This window comes from Odocoileus virginianus, chromosome 6 (assembly GCF_023699985.2).
Source record: "Odocoileus virginianus isolate 20LAN1187 ecotype Illinois chromosome 6, Ovbor_1.2, whole genome shotgun sequence".
NCBI lineage: Eukaryota > Metazoa > Chordata > Mammalia > Artiodactyla > Cervidae > Odocoileus > Odocoileus virginianus.
The window spans coordinates 74529934-74554761 of NC_069679.1; the positions used below are offsets into that span (position 1 = coordinate 74529934).

Genomic DNA, 24828 nt, shown 5'->3' on the forward strand with positions numbered 1-24828 from the left:
AAGGTACTCTCTTGTTTAGCATTCCATTGCCATAAACAGACATAATGGGGACTTGATTTTAAGAGAACATTTGATCAACGTGTCATCTCAATACCGCCCAGATGGCGGGTGCAGTGAGCGCGAACCTTTGTGGTGTTCATACCACCTAACTCATTTGTGGGCTAAGAGGTGTTCAGAAATACCATCCTAAAAATACTGAAGTTTGCTGGTTTTCAACCCTGGCTGTACTTTTGAATCACAGGAGAAGCTTTAAAAAAAAAAAACAAGTATATTCAGGCTGATCCCCAACTTCGCACGGTTCTGATTTAATTGGCCTGGGATGAGGCCCAGGCATTGGCAGTATTTTGAAGCTCCCAGGTATCTGTAACATGCAGCCAGGGTTGGGAGCTGTTGCCCTAAATGCATATGGTTTTATGACTGGTGCTTTGTAATTTACTTAACAGGAAAGCCCATTTCATAATTGGCCTGTGCTTGGGTGTTGTGAGCACAGTTCTGTATGGAAGGGACAATGCTGGGCTTCTCTTACCGTTGGAGAACTGCTGCAGGTGGGGAGAAGAGCAGTCGTGTCCAGCACAGTGCCCAGCTCATAGTGGTGGGCAAATGGGCAGAGCTGGTGGGTGGGTGTGTGGGTAGCTGGATCATGGGCAGGCTATATATGGATAAAATTCGTAAGCCAGCTGTTTGGGTTTGGTTGTTTTGGTTGCTGGTATTGGGCTGTTGCTATTAAAGTAGTAAGACCGGGTGCCGGTGTTAAGAATTGCTGCTGCTCAGACAGCAGATGGTGTGATTGGTGTTCTGGTAGAAGCGCTGGCATTGCTGTCAAGGACACAGTCCCAGAATGGTAATAAGGAACTAGTGCTGTAGGCAGCTTTTTCCAAAATGAGAGATCTATTGATTGAAAGGTAGTTGTTTTTTTTTTTTTAAACCATTATTGTCTTAGAGAACCATAACTGGAACTTATAAATTGCTACATCTCTTTGTATGATGCACAAGTCGCCAGTTGTAGTTTTTGAATATCTTGCGGCAGTTTTGAGTTTCTTCAACTTTCCTGATCTTTCCTCTATTTTGGGTGATCACTTCGTAGTATATCACCACTTCTTTTATTCCTTCTTTTAAGTTTTTAATCTCATATTAGTTTGAGGCAGACTTAGGTAAGAGTCTTGGCTTTTACCTGAGCAAAAGAATTAACCTCCCCATACTTCAATTTCCTCACCTTAAAAATGAAAATATCATTATTTTGGGGGCTAGTGGGGATCAAAATGAAATAGTATACTTGAATATTTAGCATACTGGTAGCTAATACTTATTTTTGTTGTATAGTTAACTACACTACCCTGTTCTAAGGATAACTGCAGTTTTACAAACCTTGAGTTGGCTTCCAGAGTCATTTGCTAATGAGTATTTAGTATAGATTCTTGAGGTGTTTAAAATGACCCCAAGTGGGCTATAAGAGAAGACATTTGGACAGTACTTGGGTGAAAAAGAGAGAGACCTTCCTGTTAGTTGAAATATGATGGGCTGTACTCATTGTAATTCATTTTATCTGGTCACAAACGCTGTGATCTGCATATCAGAGTTGTGTGCCCAGCTGGCTGTGCCACTTGACAAGGAGTTTCAAAGAGCAAAAAGAAGACTCAATTCATGCTATTAATTTTGACCTTTGGAGCCATAGTAAACAGCCTCAGGTTTTACCTCAGGGCTTGGGGGAAAGAACCTTTTATTAGTCCTCTGTCTGCTGGGGATGCTGTGATGCACAGCAGCTCTGCTCACCTCTTTAGTGCTTGGTTTCAGTCTTGTGTTAGGAAATGTTTGTGCTGTAATATTGTCCATAAGGCAGCCCACTCCTACCGGAACTTCCCATTCTGTAGTGCACAGTTCTGGAATCTTCTGTCCTCCGTTGGACAGTCTTGTTTATAGCAGCTCTCAGCCAGCTCGCATCTTACTGCCAGGTATGGAATGATGAAAGCATTTTCTCTCTCTCATTTTGCTACTGTAATATACCCGTCCTTCCAATGGATATGGAACTGTTCTGTTCCTGTGGGTGGCATGAGACAGCTTCATGATATGCCAGCCTTTGCCCAGCAAAGGCAAGTAAGTGGATTACAGAGAATGTTCCGGTGCTGGCGAGCAGTTTGTCACAAACTGCTGAGGGTTTGGTTTGAGTGAAAACACGAGTGAGGTTGCCAGGGTCTCTTCCTAAAACCTCCTTTGTGTCCTCTGATCGGGAGGTGGTTCTCTCCTCCCTACAACACTCCTGTTTCCAGTGTCATGGGCCTGGGTCCTGTCATATGTGCAAGTCTGTGAAGATAATCTCCCTGACTGGGTATTTAGTAAATGTCACCTAGCCCTGAAGGTAAAATCACACGTGAGGGAAGGGATCTGTGCTCCTCAGGGTTAATCCTCTTTTCGGTCATTCTCCTCTCTCACTTTCCTTGCTCTTGGATTACAGCTCTGTGTCTTGTATCACCTGTTAGCTCTTTATGCATCGGCCGCCTTGCCTCTGTTGTGAGCTCCTGGTGGATGGGCCCCTGGCTCAGTCATTTTGTGTATAACCTCTGCACCCAGCACAGTGTAGGCCTCATAAATTTTTGTTAAAAATAATTGAGGTGAATAGATTAGTAATTAAGGAGAATAATTGGAATATATGATGTATGTGACCTTTGGTCTTTAGAAATATCAATAGTTTTTTCCTGGTGTTACTTATTTGTGTGTTTTAAAGGAAAAGTACAGCAAATAAATATCTCTTTAAAATAAATTTTATTTTTATTTCATACCAAAACATGAACTTTTCAATGAATTTTAAAAATGAGTGCTTTTTGAAGGTGAACCATTCCTTAAAAATTAGCTTGCTGTTGACAGAAGAAGACTGTTTTCTTTCCTTAGGAATGACTTTAAACATCTTTGTTCTAAATCTAAAGCAGTCACTTCAGTTATTTATTTTTTGCCAACATTGGTTCTATTAAACATGCATGTATTTCTCAAAGTAAGTTTTTCTTCCCCTAAAAGTACATTCCTGCCCCAAGGACATAGTGACCTGCCCAGTTTCCTAAGTAACACTGCAGTTTTAACAACTCACCTGATCTTTTTAGTTACCTGCAGTAAAAAATAAAATAGATGTGTTGTGTTTACGTGTGAATATACAGAATACTCTTTCAATTAATTTTTAATCTTTAGCATTCACCTTCACAGTTACAATGTGAATTTAGTGATTTTTTTCCTGAAGTAAGAATTTTTAAAGAGTGTATTTAATGTCTTTAATGTTCATTCCACCCCCACCACTCCCAGATCTTTTCAGCAAATGCTGCTGAATGTGATGCTTTTAGGAGAAGTACTGACCCAGCACTCATGCTGTGAAAGAAGTAGTGCCCGAAGAATACTGAGGCCCAGATCAGACGAAACAGAACGAGCGTAGCCTGTCTTTTCTCTGGGTTAATTGCTTGCATACTGGGGAATAATAAATATATTTTTCATCTACATTTATATTCATTTAGTCATTCTGTTATTCTTTAAGTTAAATATTTAGATCTGTTTTATGGACTAGCTTGGCCTTGAGAGTTTTTTTTTTTTTTAAGCTCAGTAATTTTCACAGTAGGTAGAAGCTTATCAGAATTACCTGAGGTAGAATTTCAAAATAAACATATTACAGATTCTTCTTCCATCCCTGCATGGTGGGAGATGTGTATTTTGCAAAAGCTCCTTACATGATTCTGTTAACCATATGACACTTCAGTTGAGAAGGGAGTTTTAACTTGGTGGTGGCTTTAGCTTAACTAGTACTTAGCTTTTTTTTGCCTCTGCATAATTGAAAGATCCCCTCCCTCCTCACACAGTACGTGGTTCACCACACAAGAGCAACTTGTAGTGCTCTTTAAAAGAAAAAAAAAAAGAGTTTAAAGAAGAAGAAACCTAGGTACATTTGCTGCCGCTCAGTGGGTGCGGATCGGGGTCTGTGAGCCAGCGAGGAGGGACTGTTGCCCAGTCCTTTGTGACGCCTCCTCAGCTGTGTGGTGTCCTTTTCAGTTTCTGTCTTAGGAGACAGCGACATTGTCAGAGTGAAAACAACACGGTATTCGTTGTTACTCAGCCCTCGGTTGTGAAGTTATTCTGCCTCTTACGAAGTAACTCTCCAGCCTGGAAATGGTCTTAAGAGAAATGTTCTAAGAGGGAAGGAGCGCTAACCCGAATTTTAGGACTGAGCGTGACGTCTCTTTAGGCCTGCCTCAGTTCCTTTCTATACAGGTTCTGTGACTGGGAAAGCTGTGCTTCTGGAAGTGGGCCCAGGCTATACAGCCCGTTAGGGAAGAGACTGTTTTGTTCACCACCATATCATCTCCCCCACCACGTAGTAACTCAGTGAACAGTGAAAGGAGCAAAACTCCCCTCCTGAGTAGGAAGGAAATAGTCCACACAGAACTACCTACTTTTATGACAAAATAATGTTATCGATTTAAATGTGTTATCTGGTTTCAGAAAGCCTCCAGTTCTTTCCTAAGAGGAATTTATGAATTTTGAAGATGTAACAATTAGGAGTGGGAATGGGATGGTAGAAGTAGACTGTTTACTGCAGAGAAGTGACAGGCTGAAGACTTTAGCAGTAGCAAGTCATTTAATGTAGGGACAGTTAACCCTGAAGCTCTCAACATCACTGAGCAGAGACCAGTGGGGGATCCAGGAAGCACGGCCCAGGGGGCAGGTGGTGCAAGGACCACCTTGAGCACACAGCAGCCTCCTCAGAATGTTGCACTATATAGTGCAGTGGATACCTGTGTGTAGAACCGTAGGCAAGTAATACTTATTTTAATTTTACTAAAATAAGCATTAAAAAAACCCATCACATTTCCATTTAAAGTGGTTTAAAATGTAAACATTTTTATTCCAAAATGTGTCATTCCTTGAAAATGTGGGGCAAATATTACTGACTGGGTCCATAAAGAGTGGTAATATGTGCCCTCAGCCACCTTCCTGACATGTATCAAGCACGCAGAGCTGTGAAATGATGGATGATATGTAAATAAAAGGCAGTGTTTGTTTTGTTTAGCTCATGTTGATACTTTGAAAATTACTACCTTAAAACCCCTTTGAGTGTTTTTCTTATGCTTGTTATTTTATATCTGTCAAAACTTAGCATTTCATAAACATTGACCTTGAAGAAGCAATAGTTTTTAATTAAACTTTTTACTGATGGATAATATATGTACAGAGAAGTGTACAAAGAAATACACACCTGATGAATTTTCATGAAGCCATATCCAAGTAACCCAGCATCTAGATCCAGAAATGGAACATTCCCAGAAAGAATCCCACAAGTTCCTTGGAGCCTTTACTGGTCGCGGTCCCTTTTCCTCCACTATCCACAGCTCAAGGGTAGCCACTGTCTTGATGTCCAGTAACATAGTTTAGTTTGAAGAAATGGGGTTAATGTTTAATCTGAAACATTTTAAAGAGTCCTTTAGTGAGCTTAAGGTAAAGAAGAAAGGAGCATGGCTGTAAACTGTTACCCTTTGCTTGACTTTCTCTTTCTCTCGGTCTTTAGGAGAAGCATGATTGAGCTGGGTTTCCCTGGTGGCTCAGCTGGTAAAGAATCCGCCCGCAATGCAAGAGACTTGGGTTCAATCCCTGGGTTGGGAACATCCCCTGGAGAAGGGAACAGCAATCCTCTCCAGTATTCTGGCCTGGAGAAGTCCATGGGCTATCCATGGGGGTCGCAAAGAGTCAGACAAGACTGAGCAACTTTCACTTTCACTTTTGATTGAACTAGAACAAAGGGCTTGGATAGTATTTACTCAAGCACCTTGCTTGTGGAGAAGATGGAAGCGCTATTCTGTACATTTCTCTGTTTTGAGGAGAAACAAGATTTGTAGTGTCACTTTCTTTTCTGCCTGTGTCTTTGACTTCAAAGGCAATTAATACCTCTACATTTAGACCTGTCTACCTCTGACATTCTGTCTTATATGTTTCTTATTATTAAATCAGCATGCTGATTTAGACTTATTCCCAGAACTCTGTAAGGTATAAAAAATGGATCATTTCCACTATTTTACACATTTATGCTTACATTTCACTTGGGATTTCAGAATTAACTATTCATGGAGTACCTAACTTACAGTCTTTTGCCATATACATGCGAATGATCAATAAAAGGAGACTTAGGTGGAATTTTTTGGACCATAGGCTTTATATTGTAAATATCTGCCTTTTGTAGTATTCTTTGCATTCTAAAATATTTCTTATGATTTCAGTCAAATTCTTATTTTTTCTTGTTTATAAATTGAATTGACTCTTTAAGCTTTTGCTATTTAAAGAGAGAGAGTATATGTGTGTATGTGAGGGTGAGAGGGAAGCATGTGGGTGCACATCCCCATATGCTTTTAAACTGTGGAAGTTGCCAGATTGGGGACCTCTGAATAGGAAAATTTGCCTATTCAACAGTAGTCTTGTTGCTGTGCTAACTAGATTCTCTTAGATTTGACTGAGGTTTCATTTTTAAGGCTATTAAGCTGTGAGACTTGATTCCCCAGCTAGGACTACCTATTCATACCAATTAGGAATTCAAGAGTCTTTAGTATATGCTTTGTACTCTGGCGGTGTTTTTAAAGTTGTATTAAAATATCATAACATAAAATTTACCATCTTAGGGAATACCCTGGTGGTCCAGTGGTTAGGACCGACTGCTTTCACTGCCTTAGGCCAAAGTTTGATCCCTGGTCAGGGGACTAAGATCCTGCAAACTGTATGGCATGGCTAAAAAAGAATTTGCCATTTGAATCCCCCGTAAGTGTACAATTGAGGATTTTTGTTTTTAAAACTTTTATTCATTCACATCCGTTTTAGTCAACAGATACTTAGTGGGTGGGAGTCAGCTATGTGCCTTGTGCTGAAGTTGGTAGGTCACTGGAAGATTATGAAAGAAATGTAAATGTGGTCCTTGTTCTCAAGGACGAGCCTCTTTAGAGAAACCAGATACATATACACCAGTTAAATAATGATTAATGGGCGATAAGGCCTAGAATGTTCAAGGAAAGCTGTGTGCAGATGTGAGACTCACTCAGCTTGGTCCTTAATCAGGGGTAGGATCTGTCTAGGTTGAGAGGAAGGAGGAAGCAGGGAACTAAAATAGCATACCAGCATCCTAGCCATGGCAATCAGAGAAGAAAAAGTAATGAAAGGAATCCAAATTGGAAATGACATATACTATACATAGAAAATTCTAAAGATGCTACCAGAAAACTACTAGAACTCATCAGGGAATTCAGTAAAGTTGCAGGATACAAAATTAATACACAGAAATTTCTTGAATTTCTATATACTAACAACAGAAGACTAGAAAGAGAAACTAAGGGAACAGTCCCATTTACCATCACATCAAAAAGAAAATACTTCTGAATAAACCTACCTAAGGAGACAAAAGACCTGTACTCTGAAAACTGTAAGATACTGATGAGCACACAACATATGGAAAGATATACAATGTTCTTAAGAATCAATATTGTCAAAATACTGTACTACCCAAAGCAGTCTGTAGATTCAATGCAATCCCTATCAAATTACCAATGGCATTTTCACAGAACTAGGACAAAAAATTTTAATTTGTATGGAAATACAGAAGACCCCAAGTAGCCAAAGCCATCCTGAAGAGTGCTGAAGGAATTGGGTTCCCTGACTGCATACTCTACTACAAAGCTACACTCATTAAAACAGTATTGGTACTGGCACAAAAACAGAAATATACATCAGTGGAACAGGATAAAAAGCCCAGAAATGAATCCACACATCTATGATCAATCTGCGATAAAAGGAGGCAGGAATATACGATGGAGAAAAGACAGTCTCTTCCACAAGTTGTGCTGGGAAAGCTAGACAGCTACGTGTACCATTAGAACATCCTCTAACACCATACACACAAAAAAACTCAAAATGGATTATAAACCTAAATGTAAGGCCAGATGCTCTAAAACCCTGAGAAAAACATAGTCAGAAAACTCTGACTTAAATCACACCAATATATTTTTGGGTCCACCTCCTTGAGTAATGAAAATAAAATAAAAAATAAACAGGTGGAACCTAATTCAACTTAAAAGCTTTTGCATAGCATAGGGAACCATAAACAGAATGAAAAGACAGCCCATAGAATGGGAGAAGATATTTGCAAGTGAAGTGACCAACAAGCAGTTAATCTCCAAAATATACAAACAGCTCATGCAGCTCAATATCAAAAAAATAAACAACCCAGTCAAAAAATTAGCAGAAGATCTAAATAGATATTTTTCTAAATAAGACATACAGATGGCCAAAAAGCATATGAAAAGATGCTCAATATCACTAATACTTAGAGAAATGCAAATTGAAACTACAGTGAAATACCACCTCACACCAGCCAGAATGCCTATCATTAGAAAGTGTACAGATAACAAATGCTGGAGAGGGTGTACAGAAAAGGGGAACTTCTCACACTGTTGGGAATGTAACTTGGTGCAGCCACTGGAAAACAGAATGGAGGTTTCTCAGAAAACTAAAAATAGAATTACCATATGTTCCAGCAGTCCCATTCCTGGGCATATATCTGCAGAAAACAGTAATTCAAAAAGATACATGCACCTCAGTGTTCATTGCAGCACTATTTACAATAGCCAAGACATGGAAGCAACCTAAATGCATATCGACAGAGGAATGGATAAAGAAAATACATGTGTACTACACACACACACACACACACACACACACACACACACACACAATGGAGTATTACTGAGCCATAAAAAATGAAATAATGCCATTTGCAGCAACATGGATAGGCCTAGAGATTATCAGACTGAGTCAAGTAAGTCAGAAAAAGACAGATACATGATATCGCTTATGTGGACTCTAAAATACAATAGAAATGAACTATACTTATGAAACAGAAATGACTCACAGACATAGAAAACAAACTTACTGTTACCAGAGGGGAAAGGTTGGGGGGAGGGATAAATTTAAGAGTTTGGGATTGACATGTGAACATTACTATATATAAAATAATCAACAAGGACCTACTGTATAGCACAAAGAACTCAATATTCTGTAATAAGCTATATGGAAAAAATAAAAAGAATGGCTATGTGTATATGTATAACTGAATCACTTTGCTGTACACCTGAAATTAACACAATACTGTAAATCAGCTATTTATTGTTCAGTCACTCAGTCGTGTCCAACTGTTTGCAACCCCATGGACTGCAGCACACTAGGCTACCCTGTCCTTCATTATCACCCAGAGCTTGCTCAAACTTAACGTATATTGAGTCACTGATGCCATCCAACATATCCTCTGTCGTCCCCTTCTGCTGCTGCCTTCAATCTTTCCCAGCATCAGGGTCTTTTCAAATGAGTCGGCTCTTTGCATCAGGTAGCCAAATTATTGGAACTTCAGCACCAGTCCTTCCAATGAATATTCAGGGTTGACTTCCTTTAGGATTGACTGGTTTGATCTCCTTGCAGTCCATGCGACTCTCAAGAGTCTTCTCCAACACCACAATTCAAAAGCATCAGTTCTTTGGCATTCAGCCTTCTTTATGGTCTAACTCTCACATCCATACATGACTATTGGAAAAAGCATAGCTTTGACTATATGGACCTTTGTTGCCAAAGTAGTGTCTCTGCTTTTTAATACAGTGTCTAGGTTTGTCTTAGCTTTTCTTCCAGGAAGCGAGTGTCTTAATTCCATGATTGCAGTCACCATCTGCAGTGATTTTGCAGCCCCAGAAAATGAAGTTTGTCATTGTTTCCATTGTTTCCCCATCTATTTGCCATGAAGTGATGGGACTGGATGCCATGATCTTAGTTTTTTGAATGTTGAGTTTTAAGCCAGCTTTTTCACTCTTCTCTCACCCTCATCAAGAGGCTTCTTGGTTCTTCACTTTCTGCTATAAGGGTGGTGTCATCTGCATATATGAGGTTATTGATATTTCTCCCAGCAGTCTTGATTCCAGCTTGTGCTTCATCCAACAGAGCATTTCACATGATGTACTCTGCATAGAAGTTAAATAAGCAGAGTGACAATATAGAGCCTTGATGTACTCCTTTTCCCAATTTGGAACCAGTGCATTGTTTCATGTCCAGTTCTAACTGTTGCTTCCTGATCTGCATACAGGTTTCTTAGGAGGCAGGTACAGTGGTCTGGTAGTTCTGTCTCTTTAAGAATTTTCCACAGTTTGTTATGATCCACATAGTCGAAGGCTTTAGCATAGTCAGTGAAGCAGATGTTTTTCTGGAATTCTCTTGCTTTTTCTATGATCCAGTGGATGTTGGCAGTTTGATCTCTGGTTCCACTGTCTTTTCTAAATCCAGGTTGAACATCTGAAAGTTCTCAGTTCAAGTACTGTTGAAGCCTGGCTTGGAGAATTTTGAGCATTGCTTTACTAGCATGTGAAATGAGTGCAATTGTGCAGTAGCTTGAACATTCTTTGGCATTGCTCTTCTTTGGGATTGGAATGAAAACTGACCTTTTCAGTCCTGTGGTCACTGCTGAGTTTTCCATATTTGCTGGCATATTGATTGCAACACTTTCACAGTGTCATCTCTTAGGATTTGAAATAGCTCAAACTGGAATTCTATCACCTCTACTAGCTTTGTTCATAGTGATGCTTCTTAAGGCCCACTTGACTTCATACTCCACAATGTCTGGCTCTACGTGAGTGATCACACCATCATGGTTATCTGGGTCATGAAGATCTTTTTTGTATAGTTCTTCTGTGTATTACTGCCACCTCTTTTTAATATCTTCTGCTTCTGTTATGTCTCCATTTCTGTCCTTTATTGTGCCCATCTTTGCATGAAATATTCCCTTAGCATGTCTAATATTCTTGAAGAGGTCTCTAGTCTTTCCCATTTTATTGATTTCCTGTATTTCTTTGCATTGATCACTGAGGAAGGCTTTCTTATCTCTCCTTGCTGTTCTTTGGAACTCTGCATTCAGATGGGTATACCTTTCCTTTTCTCCTATGCCTTTTGCTTCTCTTCTTTTCTCAGCTATTTGTAAGGCCTCCTCAGACAGTCATTTGCCTGTTTGCATTTCTTTTTCTTGGGGATGGTTTTGATCACCACCTCCTGTACAATGTCATGAACCTCTGTCCATAGTTCTTCAGGCACTCTGTCAGATCTAATCCCTGAATCTATTAGTCACTTACTACTGTGTAATCGTAAGGGATTTGATTTAGGTCATACCTTAGTGGCCTAGTGGTTTTTCCTACTTTCTTCAATTTAAGTCTGAATTTTGCAATAAGGAGTTCATGATCTGAGCCACAGTCAGTTCCCAGTCTTGTTTTTGCTGACTGTATAGAGCTTCTCCATCTTTGGCTGCAAAAAATATAATCAATCTGATTTCGGTGTTGACCATCTTGTGATGTCCATGTGTAGAGTCTTCTCTTGTGTTGTTGGAAGAGGGTGTTTGCTATGACCAGTGTGTTCTCTTGGCAAAACTCTATTAGCCTTTGCCCTGCTTCATTTTATACTCCAAGACCAAACTTGCCTGATACTCCAGGTATCTCTTGACTTCCTACTTTTGCATGATGAAAAAGGACATCTGTTTTGGTGTTAGTTCTAGAAAGTCTTGTAGGTCTTCACAGAACTGTTCAGCTTCAGCTTCTTTGACATTAGTGGTTGGGACATAGACTTGGATTACTGTGATATTGAATGGTTTGCCTTGAAAATGAATAGAGATCATTCTGTCATTTTTGAGATTGCATCCAGGTACTGCAGTTCAGACTCTTGTTGACTGTGAGGGCTACTCCATTTTTCCTAAGGGATTCTTGTCCACAGTAGTAGATATAATAGTCATTTGAATTAAATTTGCCCATTCTGGTCCATTTTATTTCACTGATTCCTAAAATGTTGATGTTCACTCTTGCCATCTCTTGTTTGACCACTTCCAATTTATCTTGATGCATGGACCTAACATGCATTGAACTTTACTTTCAGCACCATACATATCCACAGTTGGGCATTGTTTTTGCTTTGGCTCAGCCTCTTCATTCCTTCTGGAGCTATTTCTCCACTCTACTCCAGTAGCATATTGAGCATCTACCAACCTGGGGAGTTCATCTTTAAGTGTCATCTTTTCACCTTTTCATTCTGTTCATGGGGTTCTCAAGGCAAGAATGCTAAAGTGGTTTGCCATTCCCTTCTCCAGTGGACCACGTTTTGTCAGAACTCTCCACCATGACCCATCTGCCTTGGGTGGCCCTACACAGCATGGCTCATAATTTCATTGAGTTAGACAAGGTTGTGATCCATGTGATCAGTTTGATTAGTTTTCTGTGATTGTGATTTTCATTCTGTATGCCCTCTGATGGATGAGGATAAGAGGCTTGTAGCAGCTTCCTGGTGACTGGCTGTGGGTAAAACTGGGTCTTGCTCTGGTGAGTGCCATCTTGACAGATATTAAATCAACTATACTTCAATATAAAATAAAAATTAAATAAAATTGCCTGCCAGCAATTTCAGTGTTAAGTCCACTGCCTTTCAGAGAATCTTTTGCTTTTCTAGCTTTGAAATTCTTGCTCTTTTCTTTTTTAAATACGCTGACTATTTATTTCAGGGAACCTATTGTTAGCACATAAATTAATATTTTTAAAAATCACAGAAACTAAACTTATTTTGTGATACAGTCACTATTAAAAATCCAGATGTATACTGATAGAAGTGTTAAACCTGCCATTAAAGTTCTATGCAAATGTCTGTGTTCATGCAGCATTAAACTTTTCAATATATTACCACTTGGGAGTAAGTATTTCATTAACAAGTTTAGAACAATTGTGGTTTTTATGAAAAATAATTGTACAAAACCAGCATGTAATGAAGCACATATTTATTGAAATTAATCTTGAATGTCTGTTCTGAATTCAGGTAATAAGTTTAAAATGGGTATATATTGTGTGTAAAGAATAAGTTAGGATTAATTCTGAATAATCTTGTACTGACACTTGATGGCAAAGGGTGGTGCCCATTTTGTTAGTATATGTCTGTAATGGGTGAGGAGTTTCATCTGGGCTGAATATAATGTCTTACAATAAGAATTACACAGTTAAAGCAGTATTTTTTCTTCCTCGTATCTGCAGACAGGCAAACATACACCTGGGGCCCCCATGTTCACGTGACATCAAGAGGAAACGGAAACCTGTGGCCACAGCGTCTCTGTCCAGCCCAAATGCCGGTAATTATATATGTAGTTATCCTTTATTGACCACCTGCTATGTGTCGGGCACTAAATTATATGTTTTATACACCTTTTCATCTCACCTTTATGAGAAAGTAGGTCATTTTATTCCCATTTTATATGGGAAAACTGAGAATGTGAAAAGTAATTTGCTTAAAGTCTCTCTGACCCAAAAGTCTGTGCTTTTTCACTGTCTTATGCTTTCTTGAGTTTGAATCCCTCTATTTCACCATCAGCAATCTGGAGTCATCTGCACTTCTGCAGCAGACAGGAAGTTAGATGTGTGGTAATGAAAACCCTGATAGGGTGGCAGTTTAGTCAGTAGTGAAGGAGCCACATGGGTTTATTTACTCTCATGTTTGGTGTACAGTACAATACATTATCACTGTTTTAATGTCTATAGAGTGCTAATATTTTTCTATTCATGAAATTTCTAATTAAGTTTTCAAGTTAAGACTTAAATGTTTTCTGGGCAAAATTAGTTATAGAAACCAAAATAGTAGTTATGTTCAGTATAGGATAGGGACCAGAGGATGACATAAAATTTTCTGCGATGCTGGAAATGCTTTATATCATGAACTAGGTGGGGATTACATGAGTATATGCACATATAAAGATTCATTGATTTAGGTGCTCTGTATGTATGTTAGCCTTAGATGAAAAAGGGGGGATGATTATACATTTATATCATCAAGAATATTGGATGTCTGTAGATATTTTTCTTTGGAGTTAAGATAATTAAATGTAATTAGTAATCATGGGAAATACTTTATATATTGCAATACATTTTAGGATAAATCACTCTGGTCAAACGGAGCAGGCAGTGGCAACCCACTCCAGTGCTCTTGCCTGGAAAATCCCATGAACAGAGGAGCCTGGTGGGCTGCAGTCCATGGGGTCGCTATGAGTCGGACACGACTGAGCGACTTCACTTTCACTTTTCACTTTCATACATTGGAGGAGGAAATGGCAACCCACTCCGGTGCTCTTGCCTGGAGAGTCCCAGGGACGGGGGAGCCTGGTGGGCTGCCGTCTATGGGGTCGCACAGAGTCGGACACGACTGAAGGGACTTAGCAGCAGCAGCAGCAGCAATAGTCTGGTTAAAAATTAACCATATCAGCTTGTAGGACCTATCAGAAGTACTTATGGTTATTTTCTTACTGATGGTGAATTCACTCTGAGGGAATTGAGTATATCATAAATTATTTTATTCTCTTCAGAAAATAGATACTGGGTTGGCCAATAAGTTCATTCAGATTTTTCCATTATAGCTTAAGGGAAAACCCGAGCGAACTTTTTGTCCAGCCCAATAATATATAGATCAGAGCACTTGATACCTGAGTAAAAGAGTAGACCTCAGACAGATAGGAACTCTTATCTCTCTAACTTATTAGTAAGTTTCAGCATACTCCGAAATTGACCTGTGTAAGCTTCTGTTTGGATGGCTACTTGATAGTGGTTCATAATGAACAGTCTCAATCACAGTTCTGATGGTTGTAGGAAACTTTTTTTTTAAAGTGAGTTTTCACATGTCCATGCCATGAACTGAACATTTTGTTTGAATTATTTCACTTAATCTCTAGAAACAACTTAACAAGGGAGATGCTGTTTTTAATTCCCAATTTACACACAGGAAAATTGAGGCTTAGAGAGGTTAAAATAGTCACTGAGGTTACATGGTTGATAAATTGTAGACCAAGAATCAGTCCAGTTTCCCTATGACTCTCAAGCTGCCCTCTTAAACACGGCAGCTGTTTGGTCTTGTATATGACAGGATTGCTTCCAAACCATGACTCCATGTCAAAACCCAGGTCTTCATCCAGTCTGTGAAATTAATAGAAGCAGTGAAACATAGTCTCCCCTTTTCATCTTTTTGTTCTTTTCCCCCCCTTGATATCTAGCTCATGTTTTTAGCTTTTAATTGCTGATAATAGCAGAACTGCTGAGAAGAGTTCACAATCCTTACTCCATATTCAAATCAGGAAGTGTACTGGGAGATATTAAGAAGACTTGAGCCTTAAACATTTCCCCTCCTGAGCCCAGCTCCTCTCACTTGTTGACTAAGGCCTGCTTCACTGAACATTTTCTTTTTTTTTTCCCCTATCCACAACCTGAGTGCCCCATGGAGGTGAAGGACATAGCCCAAGCCTGCGCCATCAGTCAGTAGAACAAATGGGCTTGCTCTGCCTAACATCGGGCCATCTCGGATTCCACCTCTTTTATAGAAATGAGTGATGAAGAGAGGTGCGTTCCGCTTTGCCGCTGTATTAATACACATCAGGGGCCAGCTCCTGGCACTAAATCACGCTCCTGCATACATCTGTTATCGGACTCTTCACCAGTGTGATGAACAAGACTGCAGATAGAGGCTTCCTTGTGTCATTCTTTATAGGATTTTCCTAAAAGAATAAATAGCTCAGATCTCTGCCAACACTCTCCCCTGTCACCGTGATGAATTCAGCTTCTTTCTTAAACATGCAGCCACAAATCTTTTCCCTTTCCCCCTCCCCCATTAGTGGAAAGTTTTGAGTTGAAATTGACTGGATTTAAAGATATTAATAAGACTAGAAAGGTGAAGAACAAAAAGGAAAAACGTGCCTTCCTGTCTTTTTGTATTAATGTTAACAAAGACCAGGGAGAAGGACCTTGTCGTGGGGTCGTTGGGTAGATCCATCTCCACTCCTCTTCCCTCTGTGGCTTTGAAACATGCTTGTGCTTAGTGCACAGGGGTCCACCCTGGACCCTAGTCAGTGAGTGCGTTAACCTGCCTGTAAGGTTGATACCCCAGAACAGGGAATGCCCAGTACCATCTGTCCCATGCTGAAGTCAACCAGCCATTGTGTGTGTTCTTAAAGAATGCAACTGGAAAAGAAAAAAGGGTTATTTTCTTGAAAATTTGAGAGACTTAAGTAGTTAAAAGAAGGGTAAGGAGCTCAGATGAAAGCAAGACTTCTTTATCTTGTGATGATTTTCTTCGTTACGGTGACAAATCAGAGCTTTGGGTGTGCAAATTCCATTTTTTTCAAAAGGTAAACACATAGCCTTAATTGATGGAGAATTGGGATGACAAGATGTTCTGTTGAGAGCCCTGACTATTTTTTTCTGTGTGTGGGGGGGTGGGGATCTGAATTTCCCAACTGTGCTCCCTGCACTGAAGTACAGAGTCCTAACCACTGGACTGCCAGGGAAGTCCCAAAAGCCCTGACTATATTGGCCCTTCCAAGAGCCTTTTTTGACCTTCTTGGGATAGGATATGTGTCCTTGAAAGGGTACCCAACAGTTAACCTGTTAATTAGTTGTATAAGATTTCAGATACCAGGCCAGCCATTGCTAACAGTGCATTCACCAGGGCAGGAAGTTTTACCTGCCTTACTCACTGCTGTACCCCCAGCATCTAAAAAACAGTACTCCACACATAGAACAATCTCCTTAGATATTTAATGTATGAATTAAGTGAATAGAATCTTTAAAACAGGGTTATTCTCAATATTATTCTAACCCTGTGATTGGATTCAGTAGTTCCATTTTAGGTTGGCCCTTGTCTCAGGAGTCATAGAGCAGATTCTTATTGCCCACTATGCCTTTTAATTAGGTTTAAATGTTTTTTAAGTTAAAAATGTTTTTGAAAATAAATATTGAATGGCCGCAAAAGAACATTTATAGAATATGTACATGGTGTAAAGAAAAACAATACAAGTATCCATGTACCCACCATCTACTTTACAAAAAAGAGCATCAGGACTTTTCTGGTGGTCCAAGGCTGAGACTCCGCCTGAATTCAATCCTTGGTCAGGAAACCAGATCTCTTACACTGCAGCTGCAAGAGTTCACACGCTGCAACTGAAGATCTCACATGCTGCAACTAAAGATATCGCATGCTGCAACAAATGGTATATATTTTTGGTTAATTATTTGTCATTCTTTGTTGTTTTCAAATAGTTTTGACAGACACATGTATCTCTAAGCATTATATTGTTTTACATTTTTTGAAGCTTCTGTAAATGGAATGTCATATCAAGTTTCACCTAGTTCTTGATTCATTCACACTTTATCCTACCAGAATCCATTCATTATTGCCATATGTATAGTATTCCATTTCTGAGCATGATGAATATGTTACAGTTAATCATTCTTGATAAACATTTCAATCATATTCTTAAGCTGGTTTATGCTAGTGGGGAAAGTATTGCACATTCTGTGGAAGAACATACGCAAAAGTTTTTCTTGGCCATTTCTCAGTTCTTATGATGGCCCTATCAAAACAAGCAAACAAAAACAAAAAACAGCATACATTGTTTGAAGAATGTGGAAAAATTGGAAACCTTGTGTATTGCTGGTGGGATTATAAAATAGTGCAGCTGCTCTAAAGTCTGGTGGTTCCTCAAAAATTTAGACATAAAACTACCCTGTGATCCAGCAGTTCTGTTTCTGGATATATATCACCAAAAAGAATTGAAAGCAAGGATTTAAATAGGTATTATGTACACCTGTGTTCATAGCAACATTATTCACAGTAGTCCAAAAGTAGAAACAACCCAAATGTTCATCACTAGATGAATGGATAAATAAGATGTGATCTATACATTCAATAAGTTATTATTCAACCTGAAAACTTTCATTATCAGAATGAAATTATGACACACATTACAATATGAATGAAGGCAGTGTGTTAAGGAAAATAAGCCAGACACAAAAGGATGAATGTTATTTGATTCCACTTATAAGAGGTACCTGAAACAAATCAAATTCATAGAAACAGAAAGTAAAATGGTGGTTGCCAACGGCTGGGGGAGGAGGAGAATGGGGAGTTATTGTTTAATGAATTGAGAATTTCCATCTGGGATGAAGAAAAAGTTCTGGACATGGGTGTTGGTGATGGTTGTGCAACAGTGTGGATGTACTGATGCTACTGAGGAGTATGTTTAGAAGTTACTAGAATGGTACATTTTATGTGTATTTTGCCATAATAAAAAAATATATATTTGTAGCCAACACAAAAAGTTTTTCTCAGATAAGTTTTTTTCCCCATGGTTGATGACCTTGTGGTAATGGTAGGTAGTTTTTATGAAATTTATTTTCACTTGTATAAGAATGAATGAGCATGCATACTTGTGTATGAAAAAGAGAGATTTGGGTGATGATGTTATATGTATTTCTTGCTGCTGGGATTGAGGTTCTGAACTGTTTGAAAACTACTGCCCTCTAAAAAACTTGTATGTGTGCCATAGAGTAATAGCTTTCGATTTTTTTCCTGATAACTCACAGTAAGAAATTCATGTTTGAATATATATTGGGTGTACCTGTAAAATCTGAAATAAACCTTTGGGTGCCCTCTGATATTTTCTGTTCTTTTTCATTAAGAAAAAAAAAGTATTTGTCACGACCTACTACATTGGTTTTGTGACCCATAATTTGAAAATTACTTTTCTAGATTATATTCCTGGGAGTAGAATTATTATGACAGGATAAAAATGAAAATTTTTAATGTTTTGCTTTATTTTAGTGTATATTTGTTTTCAGTAGAGTGATGGTGGTTTGTGCTACTCTGCTCAGGGGGCATTTGCAAATGTGGGAGCAGTGTTGGCTTATCACAGTGACTGGGAATGCTTTGAGCATTCAGGGATAGGGTTCAGAAGGGTAGGTGTCCTAAAAGGAATAGGACAGCCCTGCACAAGCAGTGGTTATCCTGTCCAGAATGTCTTAATGTCCTTGCTGAAAAACAGATGGCCTGGCTGTGTAATTTTTCTACCATTTGCCTTACTGTTCAGTGTTTATTGGTGACACTGTCATATTGGAGGCATGGAACATTATAGAGAGAGCAGAGGGCTTGGAGTCTAGTATATGATTTTGAGTCTTACTGCTTAAACAGCCATGTCTCTGAATGAATTATCTGCTTCCTCTATGCCTCAGTTTTCTGACCCAAAAAAAATGGAGATGGCAATACCTATTTCTAAGAGTTTGCATTAAGAAATAAGATTGTATGTACCATTGGGTTAATTAATGAACTTTGCAAAAGGTCAGAAGAATAACTATATAAAAATGATAATTTCTTGGCTATTGTGCATCTACTAAATATTAAACCTATGTTCAGTTCAAAAAAAAAGAAGATTGTTAAGTATGCAGTGTTTATATAGTACAGTTCCTGGCACGTAAATGCTTCTTAAGTGGTTATTAGTACATTAAGAATTTGTACTCCTGAATTTATTCATTTATTCAGTTAAACCTATTTTCTGATGTAGAGAAATACTTATCATACTTAAATCTTGCCTTTAGTTTTTGGTTAAAAAAAAAAAAAGAAACCCTATGTGACTGTGTAGCTGCTTGGTTTAATAGGACATAAAATACAAGGACTGAGAAAGTTTTGTGCTGACATGGCTCTCATTCTGATTTGTCTCTCTCTGACTTTTTCCTCTTTACTTTAATGGTAACACGCTTACCCCAGCTCACACGGATGCAGTGGAGTCAGCCACACCAGCGTCACAGGCACCCAGACCTCCAGACTCTGCGTGGCTGGTCAGGACCTCTGCCGCAGAGAAAGCCACTGACTCAGCTGCAGCCGCGTTTTTTAAAATGCCGCAGGAAAAGAGCCCTGGATGCAGCTAGACCGCAGCATTTCACCCACCAGGAGCTGCCTGGATGTTGTTGAAACAAATACTAGACTTTGTATTATATTGTCTTGCATATCTTAATTGACATTCCCAGTCCTTTCGCCATCGGGATTGACTCCTCTTCACACAAAGAAGTGAACTCTTTCTCTTAGAAAATCATGTTGTGCAGATCTTTTTTTTATTATTATGAAGTATTGAGACCACAGTTTTTTAAAAAAGGCCATCCGATGCTGTATGTGTTAAATTGCTATTGTTGTCCGACAGTTACCTACAGCTCTGTTACACAGCTGCTGATGTTTGCAGATATGTCTTGTATTTCTTGAAAAACCAGTAACTGCTTCGTGTATTTTTTGTGTAGTGCTTTTAATACCATTTGAGGAAGTTCTAAATTTGCAGTCAGTTCCAAACACAGAGTTAAGACCTATGTGTGGAATTAACTTGCAGGAGATAAAGCTTGCCTTTGAGCCTGGTCTTGATTCAAGCATAGTGCCAATAAGATAAATCCAGAACGTTCTTAATATGATGCCTCAGAAGAGACACCAGCAGCATGGGCCTTGGGAACTTACTCTGTTTTTCTAGATGGCCTGTTGGAATCGCCAGCAGCTACATTGTATGTTGCCTCATCTCCAAAGTCTGTGTTCTACCGAAAGAGGATCTATATATATACACACAGATTGGTATAATGAAGAAGGTCCTTTAGGTATACAGCAATTTTAAAATAGTCAGTGAATTGTGTCTAAATACTTCATGTCACAGTGTAAGCCTTTGTGTACTAAATGAGACTTTTATTGTTAGTATTATAGGTCAATAACCTGTAGCAGAAATTCATACTCTATTATAATAATGGCTTCTTGAGGTCATACTTTGGGGAGGAAAAATGTCTTTTCGACATGGCTTTATACCTGGCGTGTTTATGACGGCTTAGCTGCCTGTGGAGTTATATATACAGCCATGCCTCAAGTTGGATGATCCTTTGTCAAAATGAGGAATACGTGACTGCCTACAGCTATTGGAGAAAAGCCACCCTTTCTAAAAAAGTATCATCAAGAGTATCTGTCATCCCGGGACCTGGTTGGCAGAAGGGCTCTTTTTTGGTACAAATTGAGTGCTTTTCCTCTGAAATACACAGGAGCCGTTCTCAAGTGCCCACTGCTCTGGTGACGCTCTGGAGCACCTCGCACGCCAGCACCTGGCGGGACAGAGCCTCCCCTCCCGGAAGCGCAGCTGTGCCTCTTTTCTCTCACAGGACGTAACGGTGGGCTGCTCCATTGTAGTCCTTTGAAAACTGTCATCCTCGCCAGTGGTCCATGTCAGTGATGTGGGTGTGAATCCAGTGGGCAAGGGGGACCGGAAGCTAAGTTTCCGTAGCACTTTATTGAAGACTGAGAACCTGGCCGTCGTCCGTAACAAGGGGTGTGGTGGAGCGAGGGGCAGGTGGAGGTTACGGGGTGAGGGGTAGTGCTCAAGCCAGCCCAGCTTCCCTGGGAGCCACCCGGGCGCTCCTGTAGCGGTGCGTGGCCTTCCTTGCCTCACGGGCTGCACCCGTACCACACCTGTGCCAGTATAGGGATCACGGTCTGTTGGCTATAGAGGGGCTCTACTCTTGTTTTCAGTGATGAAGGCAGCTTTCTGTTGTCATATGTGCATCCTTACTTAGTCCCAGGAGTGTCCTGAGGCACACATCTCTAGCAGAATTTGTTGGATTTGGGGGAGAAATCCACGAACATAATGCTTTTATTTTCTCTGCAGTAAGCTCCGTGGCTCCTGCAGAGATCAGTCTTGTGACAGCAGCCTGTTGAGACCTCTGTAGTTTGGGTAGCATCTTTTTCTTCATGACACATAACCTAATAATTCTCCTTTTTACCTCTGATTAAAAGTAATTTATATGAACAGCTTTACTTAGATTTTAAATATCTCTGTGATGAAAAGGTAGGTGATTACTACTATTTTATAGGGTTAAGAATAGTCACAGAACTTTGTGACTTACCCCAAATCACATAATCAAGCCAAGACTAAAATCCCAGACTTTCAGACTTTCTTAGTCCTGGGTTGTAATCTTTTGTTTTTCACTGATAGAACTGAGTCACTCTGAGACTCATATTTTTGAAACAGTATGCCAGACAAGCTGTATATCCTCTTTCTTGATCAGTCTTCCCTGCATATTTTGACTACTTTGAGCAGGGAGCACCCCAGAATGCCATGCTGTGCTGTGCTTAGTCGCTCAGTCGTGTCCGACTCTGTGCAGCCCCATGGGCTGTAGCCCGCCAGGCTCCTCTGTCCATGGGATTCTCCAGGCAAGAATCCTGGAGTGGGTTGCCATGCCCTCCTCTAGGGGATCTTCCCAACCCAGGGATCGAACCCAGGTCTTCCGCGTTGCGGCCGGATTCTTTACTGTCTGAGCTACCAGGGGAGCCCATGAATGCTCGAGTGGGCAGCCTGTCCCTTCTCCAGGGGAGCTTCCCGACTCAGGAACTGAACCGGGGGTCTCCTGCATTGCAGGCGGATTCTTTACCAGCTGATCTACCAGAAAGCCCCAAAACGCCATATCTACCTGCAATAAGCAGGAAAGAAAATTAATTGCCTAAGAGAATAGCCATTAAGCACACAAGTACATTTCCAACACAGGGTTATAAACTGTGCTCCTTCTTTAAAGCTGCTGCATGAGCATGCTGATAGAAGACTCACTGACTGACTCTGCTTGTTTTTTGTATGAGTCCATTCCAGAGGACTAACCTTAGAATCAAGTGTATTTTGAATCTTAAACTTTAAATTTCCTTTTTATACAGCAAAGTGTGTAATGTTACAAATTAAGAAAAATCTGTTACCTTTCAACAAAAAAATAATTTCAAAATCAAGTTTTGTAATCTGTTGGAAGAAAACCCAATAGCTTGACTTCCTTTGAGGATAATTTTTGAGCCCACATACATATGATCTGCTCAAAAGTAATAACTGAAGTAGAGTTCCACAGTTCTTCCTTATTTCAGGATTCTGATTTATCCCAGCATGCTATGTAGTCTGCCTGTCTAGATCCTAGTCTTGGGTATTTTTCACAATGGATGAAAGTCAAGACATTATCTACTTGCATGAGCATCTTTCATAAAGGGTAATTCTGCTTACAGGTTCAAGAAAATTTGAGATTATACTTCAAATTCAGTGTTTTAAAGGGAACAACATTTGCATCAGAACTTTTGTTGCATTTTGGTAAGAACTATTCAGAAGAAATTAGTAGGTGTTTTTTGGTGCCAAATTTGGAGGAGCAGAGTATGATCTTTGTTGAGTGGTGTGTTCTTGATAAATAGGCCTTGAATTCTATAGAAACCAAGCATAATTGGAAATTTCAGGTGACACTGTTTTGCTGGGCTGTACAGACAGGATGCAAAAAAGGCCATTTTGGCAACAAAATGACCAAAAGCTGAAATAAAGATTCTTAATCTGTGATGCTTATGGCATCCTTTGCTAAGTGAAGCTCAACACCTCGGACAGGTAATTAAACTATTTCTGAATCCCAAATGGATGAATCTGAGATATCGCTGCATTTTGGAACCAGAAGTGCAGTCTAGACCACAGCACAGCAAGTTTTGATGCTCCCAAGTACAGGAGCAGAGTTATCACAGAAGTCCTCTAGAGTCGAACAAGTCACAGTGTTGAGTGAGGGAGCTAGGTGAGCACTGTCGTGGCTGGTGTGATGGGTTCCCCACTTCGGCTCAAGGCAAAGGCTCCTGGTGATGCATGATTCATGTCAAGTCTTTGCTTGATTTTGACTTTACTAAATGATTCTGAGCCACAAGCTTTTGTTTCCTGGGGATCTGGGTAGGTTAAAAATCTCAGTGTTAGAATCCGTATTCAGCATTCTGTATATTTGGGGAACCTTACCTTGAGCTGGGATGAGAGCAGAGTGACTTTGTCTGGCAGCTGTGTCTACCTTCTGGTTGGGGCATAGCTAATAGACTGTATCATGGTTCGTATGATGGTGGGAGGGGTCGTGGAAGCAGGTTGCTGTTACTGTCAGCAGCTTCATTGGTTAATGCCCATTTTAGTTGTCAGTATTTCCTTATCTCCTGATCTCCCACTCTAGTCATGACAGTTAGTGGAGTGACCGACAGTGACAGCATTCAGGTTGGGTTTCTAGCCATTAGAAAATTGGCACAGAGGGAGAAGGTGAGGAAATTGGTGGGTTCTGCTGTTAGCACTGAACACAAGTGGTCCAGTGACGCCTTCATCTACGTTACGGTCACAAAACAGATGAACATCAAATGCCTACAAATAGCAACATTGAAAAGAAACAGGATATCGAGTAATCTTGGCTGAAGAGTGTGGATTATAAAGTTTGTAAGAAGCTCAGCAAAACAAACTTAATGGCCCAAAGAAAACATTTTCCTGCCACTGCACTAGGTAAAATTGCCAAATATGGGGAATAAATTTTTCAAGCACAGTATTTGAAGAGTGGGGCAGATCCTGAAGATGTTCACCAAGGAAAGGAATATTGGCAAGATCCGGAGTGAGAAGGCGAGGGGAAGAGAAGGAGACGCTTAGAGCAGGCACGCTAGGACCCTGAGACCAACAGCACCCACACATTCTCTTGCCGACCAGATTGGCAGAATCAGAAGCTGAGGGTGAGGCCCAGCACTCTTATAAGCCCTCCAGGGGACTCCACATGATGTGTTAGAACTGCAGGCTTTGCCATAGTTGGAAAGAAGTGTTTTAATATACCAGTATCCCCCCTAAGCTCTGAGGTGCTCTTATACTTTCCTCCTATAAGTATAGAAATGTTTTGTGTATGGTTCTTTGCAGAAACTATTAAATGTCTTTATTTACCACACTTTTCCCCTCAAGGTCCTGAAAGATCTGAAAATACTGAGATAGGGTGATGTGGAGAAAAATGCCATCAAGGCTGTTTTTAGATGGATGGAAAACAGCTTTTTTAAGAAGTGGATTAAAATATAACAGTGGATTTTTAGTCTGTGAGTGATAAGTTGTTTTTCGCCATTGATGGTAAAACATTTGTGTAAGATACTGCTATCCATGATTTT

General features: G+C 39.8%; 1 protein-coding gene across 7 annotated transcripts in view; it reads left to right on the plus strand.

The window, feature by feature from the left end:
- The window catches only part of GPATCH2L (G-patch domain containing 2 like), a 60007-nt gene extending 35258 nt beyond the window's left edge, over positions 1 to 24749 (plus strand). For 5 of the 7 annotated variants that reach the window (XM_020901060.2, XM_020901061.2, XM_020901065.2 and 2 more), the window contains 2 exons: positions 13092 to 13186; positions 19633 to 24749. In XM_020901060.2, the coding sequence (XP_020756719.2) occupies positions 13092 to 13186; positions 19633 to 19793 (256 nt within the window). In that variant the 3' untranslated portion in view covers positions 19794 to 24749. Of the gene's footprint in view, positions 1 to 3285; positions 3429 to 13091; positions 13187 to 15306; positions 15510 to 19632 lie in introns of those variants that run through there. The other 2 variants (XM_070469669.1, XM_020901068.2) reach the window with 2 other exon arrangements.
- The last annotated feature ends 79 nt before the right edge of the window (positions 24750 to 24828 follow it).